Below are 14,610 nucleotides of genomic sequence, written 5' to 3' on the forward strand. Positions count from 1 at the left end.
TCCCACGGTGCCACTGGAGGCACAAAAGGAGGCTGTATATGCAGTACTCCCTTGACGAATGTCTGGACTTCAGGAACTGAAGCCAATTCTTTCTGGAAGAAAATCGACAGGGCCGAAATTTGAACCTTAATGGACCCCAATTTGAGGCCCATAGACACTCCTGTCTGCAGGAAATGCAGGAATCGACCCAGTTGAAATTCCTCCGTGGGGGCCTTCCTGGCCTCACACCACGCCACATATTTTCGCCAAATGCGGTGATAATGTTGTGCGGTCACCTCCTTCCTGGCTTTGACCAGGGTAGGTATGACCTCTTCCGGAATGCCTTTTTCCCTTAGGATCCGGCGTTCAACCGCCATGCCGTCAAACGCAGCCGCGGTAAGTCTTGAAACAGACAGGGTCCCTGCTGAAGCAAGTCCCTTCTTAGCGGCAGAGGCCATGGGTCCTCTGTGAGCATCTCTTGAAGTTCCGAGTACGAAGACCTCCTTGGCCAATCCGGAGCCACGAGTATAGTTCTTACTCCTCTCCGTCTTATAATTCTCAGTACCTTGGGTATGAGAGGAAGAGGAGGGAACACATACACTGACTGGCACACCCACGGTGTTACCAGAGCATCCACAGCTATTGCCTGAGGGTCCCTTGACCTGGCGCAATACCTGTCCAGTTTTTTGTTGAGGTGGGACGCCATCATGTCCACCTTTGGTCTTTCCCAACGGTTCACAATCATGTGGAAGACTTCTGGGTGAAGTCCCCACTCTCCCGGGTGGAGGTCGTGCCTGCTGAGGAAGTCTGCTTCCCAGTTGTCCACTCCCGGAATGAACACTGCTGACAGTGCTATCACATGATTTTCCGCCCAGCGGAGAATCCTTGCAGCTTCTGCCATTGCCCTCCTGCTTCTTGTGCCGCCCTGTCTGTTTACGTGGGCGACTGCCGTGATGTTGTCCGACTGGATCAGCACCGGCTGACCTTGAAGCAGAGGTCTTGCTAGGCATAGAGCATTGTAAATTGCCCTTAGCTCCAGTATATTTATGTGAAGGGAAGTCTCCAGACTTGACCACATTCCCTGGAAAAATTTTTCCCTGTGTGACTGCTCCCCAGCCTCTCAGGCTGGCATCCGTGGTAACCAAGATCCAATCCTGAATGCCGAATCTGCGCCCCTCTAGTAGATGAGCCCTCTGCAGCCACCACAGAAGAGACACCCTTGTCCTCGGAGACAGGGTTATCCGCTGATGCATCTGAAGATGCGATCCGGACCATTTGTCCAGCAGATCCCACTGAAAAGTTCTTGCGTGAAATCTGCCGAATGGAATCGCTTCGTAAGAAGCCACCATTTTTCCCAGGACCCTTGTGCACTGATGCACTGACACTTTTCCTGGTTTTAGGAGGTTCCTGACTAGCTCGGATAACTCCTTTGCTTTCTCCTCCGGGAGAAACACCTTTTTCTGGACTGTGTCCAGAATCATCCCTAGGAACAGCAGACGTGTCGTCGGGATCAGCTGCGATTTTGGAATATTTAGAATCCACCCATGCTGTTGTAGCAGTACCCGAGATAGTGCTACTCCGACCTCCAACTGTTCTCTGGATTTTGCCCTTATCAGGAGATCGTCCAAGTAAGGGATAATTAAGACGCCTTTTCTTCGAAGAAGAATCATCATTTCGGCCATTACCTTGGTAAAGACCCGGGGTGCCGTGGACAATCCAAACGGCAGCGTCTGAAACTGATAATGACAGTTCTGTACTACGAACCTGAGGTACCCTTGGTGAGAAGGGCAAATTGGGACATGAAGGTAAGCATCCTTGATGTCCAGGGACACCATATAGTCCCCTTCTTCCAGGTTCGCTATCACTGCTCTGAGTGACTCCATCTTGAATTTGAACCTTTGTATGTAAGTGTTCAAAGATTTCAGATTTAGAATAGGTCTCACCGAGCCGTCTGGCTTCGGTACCACAAATAGTGTGGAATAATACCCCTTTCCCTGTTGTAGGAGGGGTACTTTGATTATCACCTGCTGGGAATACAGCTTGTGAATTGCTTCCAATACTGCCTCCCTGTCGGAGGGAGACGTTGGTAAAGCAGACTTCAGGAACCTGCGAGGGGGAGACGTCTCGAATTCCAATTTGTACCCCTGGGATACTACCTGTAGGATCCAGGGGTCCACTTGCGAGTGAGCCCACTGCGCGCTGAAACTCTTGAGACGACCCCCCACCGCACCTGAGTCCGCTTGTAAGGCCCCAGCGTCATGCTGAGGACTTGGCAGAAGCGGTGGAGGGCTTCTGTTCCTGGGAAGAGGCTGCAGTCTTTTTCCCTTTCCTCTACCCCGGGGCAGATATGACTGGCCTTTTGCCCGCTTGCCCTTATGGGGACGAAAGGACTGAGGCTGAAAAGACGGTGTCTTTTTCTGCTGAGAGGTGAGATGGGGTAAAAAGGTGGATTTTCCCGCCGTTGCCGTGGCCACCAGGTCCAAAAGACCGACCCCAAATAACTCCTCCCCTTTATACGGCAATACTTCCATGTGCCGTTTGGAATCTGCATCACCTGACCACTGTCGCGTCCATAAACATCTTCTGGCAGAAATGGACATCGCACTTACTCTTGATGCCAGGGTGCAAATATCCCTCTGTGCATCACGCATATATAGAAACGCGTCTTTTAAACGCTCTATAGTCAATAAAATACTGTCCCTGTCCAGGGTATCAATATTTTCAGTCAGGGAATCCGACCAAGCCACCCCAGCGCTGCACATCCAGGCTGAGGCAATCGCTGGTCGCAGTATAACACCAGTATGTGTGTATATACTTTTTAGGACATTTTCCAGCTTCCTATCAGCTGGCTCCTTGAGGGCGGCCGTATCAGGAGACGGTAACGCCACTTGTTTCGATAAGCGTGTGAGTGCCTTATCCACCCTAGGGGGTGTTTCCCAACGCGCCCTAACTTCTGGCGGGAAAGGGTATAATGCCAATAATTTCTTAGATATCAGCAATTTTTTATCGGGGGAAACCCACGCATCATCACACACTTCAATTTAATTCTTGTGATTCAGGAAAAAATAAGAATTTACTTACCGATAATTCTATTTCTCGGAGTCCGTAGTGGATGCTGGGGTTCCTGAAAGGACCATGGGGGGATAGCGGCTCCGCAGGAGACAGGGCACAAAAAGTAAAGCTTTAGGATCAGGTGGTGTGCACTGGCTCCTCCCCCTATGACCCTCCTCCAAGCCTCAGTTAGGTACTGTGCCCGGACGAGCGTACACAATAAGGAAGGATTTATGAATCCCGGGTAAGACTCATACCAGCCACACCAATCACACTGTACAACCTGTGATCTGAACCCAGTTAACAGTATGATAACAGCGGAGCCTCTGAAAAGATGGCTCACAACAATAATAACCCGATTTTTGTAACTATGTACAAGTAATGCAGATAATCCGCACTTGGGATGGGCGCCCAGCATCCACTACGGACTCCGAGAAATAGAATTATCGGTAAGTAAATTCTTATTTTCTCTATCGTCCTAGTGGATGCTGGGGTTCCTGAAAGGACCATGGGGATTATACCAAAGCTCCCAAACGGGCGGGAGAGTGCGGATGACTCTGCAGCACCGAATGAGAGAACTCCAGGTCCTCCTTAGCCAGGGTATCAAATTTGTAGGATTTTACAAACGTGTTTGCCCCTGACTAAATAGCCGCTCGGCAAAGTTGTAAAGCCGAGACCCCTCGGGCAGCCGCCCAAGATGAGCCCACCTTCCTTGTGGAATGGGCATTTACATATTTTGGCTGTGGCAGGCCTGCCACAGAATGTGCAAGCTGAATTGTATTACACATCCAACTAGCAAAAGTCTGCTTAAAAGCAAGAGCACCCAGTTTGTTGGGTGCATACAGGATAACAGCAAGTCAGTTTTCCTGACTCCAGCCGTCCTGGAACCTATATTTTCAGGGCCCTGACCACATCTAGCAACTTGGAGTCCTCCAAGTCCCTAGTAGGCGCAAGACACCACAATAAGCTGGTTCAGGTGAAACACTGACACCACCTTAGGGAGAGAACTGGGGACGAGTCCGCAGCTCTGCCCTGTCCGAATGGACAAACAGATATGGGCTTTTTTGAGAAAAAAAACACCAATTTGACACTCGCCTGGTCCAGGCCAGGTCCAAGAGCATAGGAATAGGTATACCCGAAGGTACTTGGGCGCTTAGGGTGTGAGATGCTTCGCCGAGCTGCAGTCACAAAAAAAAGGGAGAGTCACTCCCGTTAATTGCATAAAGAAGAAGGAAGGGTGGTGTGACTGCGCTAGGTTTGATGAATACAACAATAATGGTAAAATATAACAAATTTATTCCTAAAATTGTACAATGAATATATAAGAATAGTATCAATAAAATATGCACATAAATAAACTAATAGATAATGCAATTGTTAAAAGTATGGATTAACATCCCAAGGGACCACCCAATTTTGCCAGGTGTAGAGATTGGACTTTGTGGAGATGTATGCAGTGACCGTTCCAAATGTGTTTCCCCTATATTATAGTCCAGCTTATACAATAGTCTCAGAGTTTAGGCAAGGTCCAAATGAATGGACTAGTTACCGTTAGAGGGTATATTGCTCCGGAATCTGTAGTGGAGAGCTCCTCATGCGTTACGGTTATATGAAGTCCTTTGTATGATGTTTGCCATTTGGAGTCTGAGAATTGAGAAGAACGTCTGGACGATGCTGGGGAATGGTTCGGTCCTCCTTGAAGTCACTTCCTGGCTGGGGTCCCTGGATCACCTAATCCAGGGACCCCAGCCAGGAAGTGACTTCAAGGAGGACCGAACCATTCCCCAGCATCGTCCAGACGTTCTTCTCAATTCTCAGATTCCAAATGGCAAACATCATACAAAGGACTTCATATAACCGTAACGCATGAGGAGCTCTCCACTACAGATTCCGGAGCAATATACCCTCTAACGGTAACTAGTCCATTCATTTGGACCTTGCCTAAACTCTGAGACTATTGTATAAGCTGGACTATAATATAGGGGAAACACATTTGGAACGGTCACTGCATACATCTCCACAAAGTCCAATCTCTACACCTGGCAAAATTGGGTGGTCCCTTGGGATGTTAATCCATACTTTTAACAATTGCATTATCTATTAGTTTATTTATGTGCATATTTTATTGATACTATTCTTATATATTCATTGTACAATTTTAGGAATAAATTTGTTATATTTTACCATTATTGTTGTATTCATCAAACCTAGCGCAGTCACACCACCCTTCCCAGGTCCAAGAGCATGTTCACTTTTCATGTGAGCTGCTTCAAATCCACAGATTTGACTGGTTTTAAACCAATGTGTTTTGAGGAATCCCAGAACTACGTTGAGATCCCACAGTGCCACTGGAGGCACAAAAGGGGGTTGTATATGCAATACTCCCTTGACAAACTTCTGGACTTCAGGAACTGAAGCCAATTCTTTCTGGAAGAAAAATCGACAGGGCCGAAATTTGAACCTTAATGGACCCCAATTTGAGGCCCATAGACACTCCTGTTTGCAAGAAATGCAGGAATCGACCGAGTTGAAATTTCTTCGTGGGGCCTTCCTGGCCTCACAACACGCAACATATTTTCGCCACATGTGGTGATAATGTTGTGCGGTCACCTCCTTTCTGGCTTTGACCAGGGTAGGAATGACCTCTTCCTGAATGCCTTTTCCCTTAGGATCCGGCGTTCCACCGCCATGCCGTCAAACGCAGCTGCGGTAAGTCTTGGAACAGACATGGTACTTGCTGAAACAAGTCCCTTCTTAGCGGCAGAGGCCATAAGTCCTCTGTGAGCATCTCTTGAAGTTCCGGGTACCAAGTCCTTCTTGGCCAATCCGGAGCCATGAGTATAGTTCTTACTCCTCTACGTCTTATAATTCTCAGTACCTTAGGTATGAAAAGCAGAGGATGGAACACATACACCGACTGGTACACCCACGGTGTTACCAGAACGTCCACAGCTATTGCCTGAGGGTCTCTTAACCTGGCGCAATACCTGTCCCGTTTTTTGTTCAGACGGGACGCCATCATGTCCACCTTTGGTAATTCCCAACGGTTTACAATTATGTGGAAAACTTCCCCATGAAGTTCCCACTCTGCCGGGTGGAGGTCGTGCCTACTGAGGAAGTCTGCTTCCCAGTTTCCATTCCCGGAATGAAACACTGCTGACAGTGCTATCACATGATTTTCCGCCCAGCGAAAAGTCCTTGCAGTTTTTGCCACTGCCCTCCTGCTTCTTGTGCCGCCCTGTCTATTTACGTGGGCGACTGCCGTGATGTTTTATCCCACTGGATCAATACCGGCTGACCTTGAAGCAGAGGTCTTGCTAAGCTTAGAGCATTATAAATTTACCCTTAGCTATATTTATGTGGAGAAAAATCTCCAGACTTGATCACACTCCCTGGAAATTTTTTCCTTGTGTGACTGCTCCCCAGCCTCTCGGGCTGGCCTCCGTGGTCACCAACATCCAAAACTGAATGCCGAATCTGCGGCCCTCTAGAAGATGAGCACCCTGTAACCACCACAGGAGAGATCCTTGGATATAGGGTTATCCGCTGATGCATCTGAAGATGCGATCCGGACCATTTGTCCAGCAGATCCCACTGAAAAGTTCTTGCATGAAATCTGCCGACTGGAATTGCTTCGAAGGAAGTCACCATTTTTTTACCATGGCCCTTGTGCAATGATGCACTGATTTTAGGAGGTTCCTGACTAGCTCGGATAACTCCCTGGCTTTCTCTTCCGGGAGAAACACCTTTTTCTGGACTGTGTCCAGAATCATCCCTAAGCACAGGAGACTTGTTGTCGGTATCAGCTGCGATTTTGGAATATTTAGAATCCACCCCTGCTGTTGTAACAGTATCCGAGATAGTGCTACTCCGACCTCCAACTGTTCCCTGGACTTTGCCCTTATCAGGAGATCGTCCAAGTAAGGGATAATTAAGACGCCTTTTCTTCGAAGAAGAACCATCATTTCGGCCATTACCTTGGTAAAGACCCGGGGTGCCGTAGACAATCCAAACGGCAGCGTCTGAAACTGATAGTGACAGTTCTGTACCACGAACCTGAGGTACCCTTAGTGATAAGGGCAAATTTGGGACATGGAGGTAAGCATCCCTGATGTCTCGGGACACCAGATAGTCCCCTTCTTCCCGGTTCGTTATCACTGCTCTGAGTGACTCCATCTTGATTTGAACCTTCGTAAGTGTTCAAATTTTTTTAGATTTAGAATAGGTCTCACCTAGCCTTCTGGCTTCAGTACCACAATATAGTGTGGAATAATACCCCCTTTTCTTGTTGTAGGAGGGGTAATTTAATTATCACCTGCTGGGAATACAGCTCGTGAATTTTTTCCCATACTGCCTCCTTGTCGGAGGGAGACCTTGGTAAAGCAGACTTCAGGAGCCTGCGCAGGGGAAACGTCTCGACATTCCAAACTGTACCCCTGGGATACTACTTGTAGGATCCAGGGGTCCTGTACGGTCTCAGCGTCATGCTGAGAGCTTGTCAGAAGCGGTGGAACGCTTCTGTTCCTGGGAATGGGCTGCCTGCTGCAGTCTTCTTCCCTTTCCTCTATCCCTGGGCAGATATGACTCTTATAGGGACGAAAGGACTGAAGCTGAAAAGACGGTGTCTTTTTCTGCAGAGATGTGACTTAGGGTAAAAACGGTGGATTTTCCAGCAGTTGCCGTGGCCACCAGGTCCGATGGACCGACCCCAAATAACTCCTCTTCCTTTATACGGCAATACACCTTTGTGCCGTTTGGAATCTGCATCACCTGACCACTGTCGTGTCCATAAACATCTTCTGGCAGATATGGACATCGCACTTACTCTTGATGCCAGAGTGCAAATATCCCTCTGTGCATCTCGCATATATAGAAATACATCCTTTAAATGCTCTATAGTCAATAAAATACTGTCCCTGTCAAGGGTATCAATATTTTTAGTCAGGGAATCCGACCAAGCCACCCCAGCTCTGCACATCCAGGCTGAGGCGATCGCTGGTCGCAGTATAACACCAGTATGTGTGTATATACTTTTTATGATATTTTTCCAGCCTCCTGTCAGCTGGCTCCTTGAGGACGGCCCTATCTATAGACGGTACCGCCACTTGTTCTGATAAGCGTGTGAGCGCCTTATCCACCCTAAGGGGTGTTTCCCAACGCGCCCTAACTTCTGGCGGGAAAGGGTATACCGCCCATATTTTCTATCGGGAGGAACCCACGCATCATCACACACTTCATTTAATTTATCTGATTCAGGAAAAACTACGGTAGTTTTTTCACATCCCACATAATACCCTCTTTTGTGGTACTTGTAGTATCAGAAATATGTAACACCTCCTTCATTGCCCTTAACGTGTGGCCCTAATAAGGAATACGTTTGTTTATTCACCGTCGACACTGGATTCAGTGTCCCTGTCTGTGTCGACCGACTAAAGTAAACGGGCGTTTTAAAACCCCTGACGGTGTTTTTGAGACGTCTGGACCGGTACTAATTGTTTGTCGGCCGTCTCATGTCGTCAACCGACCTTGGCGCGTGTTGACATTATCACGTAATTTCCTAAATAAGCCATCCATTCCGGTGTCGACTCCCTAGAGAGTGACATCACCATTACAGGCAATTGCTCCGCCTCCTCACCAACATCGTCCTCATACATGTCGACACACACGTACCGACACACAGCACACACACAGGGAATGCTCTGATAGAGGACAGGACCTACTAGCCCTTTGGAGAGACAGAGGGAGAGTTTGCCAGCACACACCAAAAACGCTATAATTATATAGGGACAACCTTATATAAGTGTTTTCCCTTATAGCATCTTTTTTATATATTTCTAACGCCAAATGAGTGCCCCCCCTCTCTGTTTTAACCCTGTTTCTGTAGTGCAGTGCAGGGGAGAGCCTGGGAGCCTTCCCTCCAGCCTTTCTGTGAGGGAAAATGGCGCTGTGTGCTGAGGAGATAGGCCCCGCCCCTTTTTCGGCGGCCTCGTCTCCCGCTCTTAACGGATTCTGGCAGGGGTTAAATATCTCCATATAGCCCCCGGAGGCTATATGTGAGGTATTTTTAGCCAAAAAAGGTTTTCATTTGCCTCCCAGGGCGCCCCCCTCCCAGCGCCCTGCACCCTCAGTGACTGCCGTGTGAAGTGTGCTGAGAGGAAAATGGCGCACAGCTGCAGTGCTGTGCGCTACCTTAAGAAGACTGAGGAGTCTTCTGCCGCCGATTCTGGACCTCTTCTCGTTTCAGCATCTGCAAGGGGGCCGGCGGCGAGGCTCCGGTGACCATCCAGGCTGTACCTGTGATCGTCCCTCTGGAGCTAATGTCCAGTAGCCAAGAAGCCAATCCATCCTGCACGCAGGTGAGTTCACTTCTTCTCCCCTAAGTCCCTCGTTGCAGTGATCCTGTTGCCAGCAGGACTCACTGTAAAATAAAAAACCTAAGCTAAACTTTTCTAAGCAGCTCTTTAGGAGAGCCACCTAGATTGCACCCTTCTCGGCCGGGCACAAAAATCTAACTGAGGCTTGGAGGAGGGTCATAGGGGGAGGAGCCAGTGCACACCACCTGATCCTAAAGCTTTACTTTTTGTGCCCTGTCTCCTGCGGAGCCGCTATCCCCCCATGGTCCTTTCAGGAACCCCAGCATCCACTAGGACGATAGAGAAACTACGGGTAGTTTTTTCACACCCCACATAATACCCTTTTTTGTGGTACTTGTAGTATCAGAAATATGCAAAGCCTCCTTCATTGCCGTGATCATGTAACGTGTGGCCCTACTGGAAAATACGTTTGTTTCTTCACCGTCGACACTGGAGTCAGTGTCCGTGTCTGTGTCGACCGACTGAGGTAATGGGCGCTTTAGAGCCCCTGACGGTGTTTGAGACGCCTGGACAGGCACTAACTGATTTGCCGGCTGTCTCATGTCATCAACAGTTTTTTGTAAAGTGCCGACAGTATCACGTAATTCCTTAAATAAGACCATCCAGTCAGGTGTAGACTCCCTAGGGGGTGACATCACTAATACAGGCAATTGCTCCGCCTCCACACCATTTTCCTCCTCATACATGTCGACACACGCGTACCGACACACAGCACACACACAGGGAATGCTCTGATAGAGGACAGGACCCCACTAGCCCTTTGGGGAGACAGAGGGAGAGTTTGCCACCACACACCAAAACGCTATATATGTATAGGGACAACCTTATAATTAAGTGTCTATCCCTTATAGCTGCAATATCTAGCCAAATAAGTGCCCCCCTCTCTTTTTTACCCTGTTTCTGTAGTGCAGGAGTGCAGGGGAGAGTCTGGGAGCCTTCCTACCAGCGGAGCTGTGTGGAAAAATGGCGCTTGTGTGCTGAGGAGATAGGCTCCGCCCCCTTCTCGGCGGCCTTTTCTCCCGCTTTTTCTAGGAAACCTGGCAGGGGTTAAATACATCCATATAGCCCAGGGGCTATATGTGATGTATTTTTTTGCCATTTTAAGCGTTTACATTGCTGCTCAGGGCGCCCCCCCCCCCAGCGCCCTGCACCCTCAGTGACCGCGGTGTGAAGTGTGCTGAGAGCAATAGCGCACAGCTGCAGTGCTGTGCGCTACCTTTATGAAGACATGGACGTCTTCTGCCGCCGATTTCTGGACCTTTTCTGTCTTCAGCATCTGTAAGGGGGGCGGCGGCGCGGCTCCGGGACCCATCCATGGCTGGGCCTGTGATCGTCCCTCTGGAGCTAATGTCCAGTAGCCAAGAAGCCCAATCCACTCTGCACGCAGGTGAGTTCGCTTCTTCTCCCCTTAGTCCCTCGCTGCAGTGAGCCTGTTGCCAGCAGGACTCACTGAAAATAAAAAAACCTAAGTCTATACTTTTATTCTAAGCAGCTCAGGAGAGCCCCTAGTGTGCACCCTTCTCGGCCGGGCACAAAAACCTAACTGAGGCTTGGAGGAGGGTCATAGGGGGAGGAGCCAGTGCACACCACCTAGTCCTAAAGCTTTTATTTTTGTGCCCTGTCTCCTGCGAAGCCGCTAATCCCCATGGTCCTGACGGAGTCCCCAGCATCCACTTAGGACGTCAGAGAAATAAGTTTAGCTGATGTACCCCATGGCAGCTCTTACAAAATCCTAGTAGTCAAAATCCTGACAGATCCGGGTATTTTAAACTTACCCCTTACCATCTCTTCCCACAGCCTAACCTTAACCATCCCCTCATGCAGCCTAATCTCCCCACCCCTGCAGCCTAACCCTAGTGCCTCCTCCTAGTGCCTAACCTCATTGCTTACGGTCGGGATTCTGACAGCCAGGATTCCGCTCTTGGCGTTCTGTCCGGATTCTGAATGCCGGTATCCTGACCACATACCATCTAACTATACCATAAACAGACACCCGATTTGGTGGTAAATAATGCAGCTCATCCTCTTCCAGTGTAGAATGAGTCTTGAGAATTGCCTAATATGTATGTGCAAGTTGTCAGCAAAATGTGATGCCTTTTGAACTCCGCTCTCTGACACTGTAAAGCAGGGACAGATCTAGCAGTCGCTGCTAGGTGATTGCTAGTGAGATCTAAACCTATTCATGCACATGATGCTAGGTGATACAGTATACCCAATCCTGGCTTGAGTTTGACTACCTGCTATTGCTCTTCCTGCTGAGGCGATATCTTGAAAGACTATCACATTAAAATTTATTTTTCATAGACGTATCTGGCGTAAAATATGTCCAGCATAGTTGTTAGTTGTAAGCATCTATATTAGATTCAGCAGCATATAATGATTAAAACTGATAAAAAAAGCTTAAACAGCTTTAACTGGTACACACTGAAGGCCAAACACCAAGATATATATCCCATCACATGCCACATTGCCAGGAATGAGGAGAGGGGTAAGCCTCTGTTACAGAGACCCCATACTACTAACTGACCCAGACAGGAAACGATACAGGTGACGTGGAGAAGCCTCATTATAATCGTAACCCTGTGTGGGGACTGTCACAGAGTACTGACATAGAGAGTCACTTCATATAGTGCTATTAGGTGAGACCCTAAATCCCACCTACCTGATCCTCCTGTGGGATCCTGTGATTCTCCTCTGTACAATCCTGGGAATACAGAGGACGGGGACATCTCTCTGGGGTATCTCTGTTACTGGGCCCATCTGTAGGAGACACACAGTGACTGAGTACAGTGTATATATGTGATTATCAGGTGATGTGTGTATATAGGAGGCCCCCATACCTGCTCTCCCCTGTACAATACATGACAGTCTCCTCTTACCCAGTGATGTGAGGGGCCGGTGATTCTCCATCATCACGTCCTTGTACAGACCCCCGTGTTCCTCTATATACTCCCCCTCCTGCATGGAGAGATAGACAGTGACATCCTGACACCTTATAGGCACCTGACACACACAATGATACAGTCATCACCCAGACACATCCCCTGGTGTTACTGTATAATGCCCCATTCCCAGCAGTCACCTCTCCAGTCATCACCCAGACACGTTCCCTGGTGTTACTGTATAATGTCCCATTCCCAGCAGTCACCTCTCCAGTCATCACCCGGACACGTCCCCCTGCTGTTACTGTATAATGTCCCATTCCCAGCAGTCACCTCTCCAGTCATCACCCGGACACGTCCCCCGGTGTTACTGTATAATGTCCCATTCCCAGCAGTCACCTCTCCAGCCATCACCCAGACACATCCCCTGGTGTTACTGTATAATGCCCCATTCCCAGCAGTCACCTCTCCAGTCATCACCCAGACACATCCCCCGGTGTTACTGTATAATGCCCCATTCCCAGCAGTCACCTCTCCAGTCATCACCCAGACAGTCCCCAGGTGTTACTGTATAATGCCCCATTCCCAGCAGCCACCTCTCCTGTCATCGCCCAGACACATCCCCTGGCGTTACTGTATAATGCCCCATTCCAGCAGTCACCTCTCCAGTCATCACCCAGACACATCCCCCGGTGTTACTGTATAATGCCCCATTCCCAGCAGTCACCTCTCCAGTCATCACCCGGACACATGCCCTGGTGTTACTGTATAATGTCCCATTCCCAGCAGTCACCTCTCCAGTCATCACCCAGACACATCACCTGGTGTTACTGTATAATGCCCCATTCCCAGCAGTCACCTCTCCAGTCATCACCCACACACGTCACCTGGTGTTACTGTAAAATGCCCCATTCCCAGCAGTCACCTCTCCAGTCATCACCCAGACACGTCCCCTGGTGTTACTGTATAATGCCCCATTCCCAGCAGTCACCTCTCCAGTCATCACCCACACACGTCCCCTGGTGTTACTGTATAACGTCCCATTCCGAGCAGTCACCTCTCCAGTCATCACCCAGACACGTCCCCTGGTGTTACTGTATAACGTCCCATTCCGAGCAGTCACCTCTCCAGTCATCACCCACACACGTCCCCTGGTGTTACTGTATAACGTCCCATTCCGAGCAGTCACCTCTCCAGTCATCACCCAGACACATCCCCTGGTGTTACTGTATAATGTCCCATTCCCAGCAGTCACCTCTACAGTCATCACCCAGACACATCCCCTGGTGTTACTGTATAATGCCCCATTCCCAGCAGTCACCTCTCCAGTCATCACCCGGACACGTCCCCCGGTGTTACTGTATAATGTCCCATTCCCAGCAGTCACCTCTCCAGCCATCACCCAGACACATCCCCTGGTGTTACTGTATAATGCCCCATTCCCAGCAGTCACCTCTCCAGTCATCACCCAGACAGTCCCCAGGTGTTACTGTATAATGCCCCATTCCCAGCAGCCACCTCTCCAGTCATCGCCCAGACACATCCCCTGGCGTTACTGTATAATGCCCCATTCCCAGCAGTCACCTCTCCAGTCATCACCCAGACACATCCCCCGGTGTTACTGTATAATGCCCCATTCCCAGCAGTCACCTCTCCAGTCATCACCCGGACACATGCCCTGGTGTTACTGTATAATGTCCCATTCCCAGCAGTCACCTCTCCAGTCATCACCCAGACACATCACCTGGTGTTACTGTATAATGCCCCATTCCCAGCAGTCACCTCTCCAGTCATCACCCACACACGTCACCTGGTGTTACTGTATAATGCCCCATTCCCAGCAGTCACCTCTCCAGTCATCACCCAGACACATCCCCTGGTGTTACTGTATAATGCCCCATTCCCAGCAGTCACCTCTCCAGTCATCACCCACACACGTCCCCTGGTGTTACTGTATAACGTCCCATTCCGAGCAGTCACCTCTCCAGTCATCACCCAGACACGTCCCCTGGTGTTACTGTATAACGTCCCATTCCGAGCAGTCACCTCTCCAGTCATCACCCAGACACATCCCCTGGTGTTACTGTATAACGTCCCATTCCCAGCAGTCACCTCTCCAGTCATCACCCAGACACATCCCCTGGTGTTACTGTATAATGTCCCATTCCCAGCAGTCACCTCTCCAGTCATCACCCACACACGTCCCCTGGTGTTACTGTATAATGTCCCATTCCGAGCAGTCACCTCTCCAGTCATCACCCAGACACGTCCCCTGGTGTTACTGTATAACGTCCCATTCCCAGCAGTCACCTCTCCAGTCATCA

The 14,610-nt window shown here is 49.4% G+C and overlaps 1 protein-coding gene across 3 annotated transcripts in view; it reads right to left on the reverse strand.

The window, feature by feature from the left end:
- Positions 1 to 14,610, reverse strand: part of LOC135054611 (oocyte zinc finger protein XlCOF22-like) — a 133,314-nt gene that overhangs the window by 102,786 nt on the left and 15,918 nt on the right. For all 3 annotated transcript variants that reach the window (XM_063957805.1, XM_063957804.1, XM_063957803.1), the window contains exons 4-5: positions 12,284 to 12,362; positions 12,067 to 12,164 (exon numbers count right to left, since the gene is read on the reverse strand). In XM_063957805.1, the coding sequence (XP_063813875.1) occupies positions 12,067 to 12,164; positions 12,284 to 12,362 (177 nt within the window). The remainder of the gene's footprint in view (positions 1 to 12,066; positions 12,165 to 12,283; positions 12,363 to 14,610) is intronic.

This window comes from Pseudophryne corroboree, chromosome 3, assembly GCF_028390025.1.
Source record: "Pseudophryne corroboree isolate aPseCor3 chromosome 3, aPseCor3.hap2, whole genome shotgun sequence".
Taxonomy (NCBI): domain Eukaryota; kingdom Metazoa; phylum Chordata; class Amphibia; order Anura; family Myobatrachidae; genus Pseudophryne; species Pseudophryne corroboree.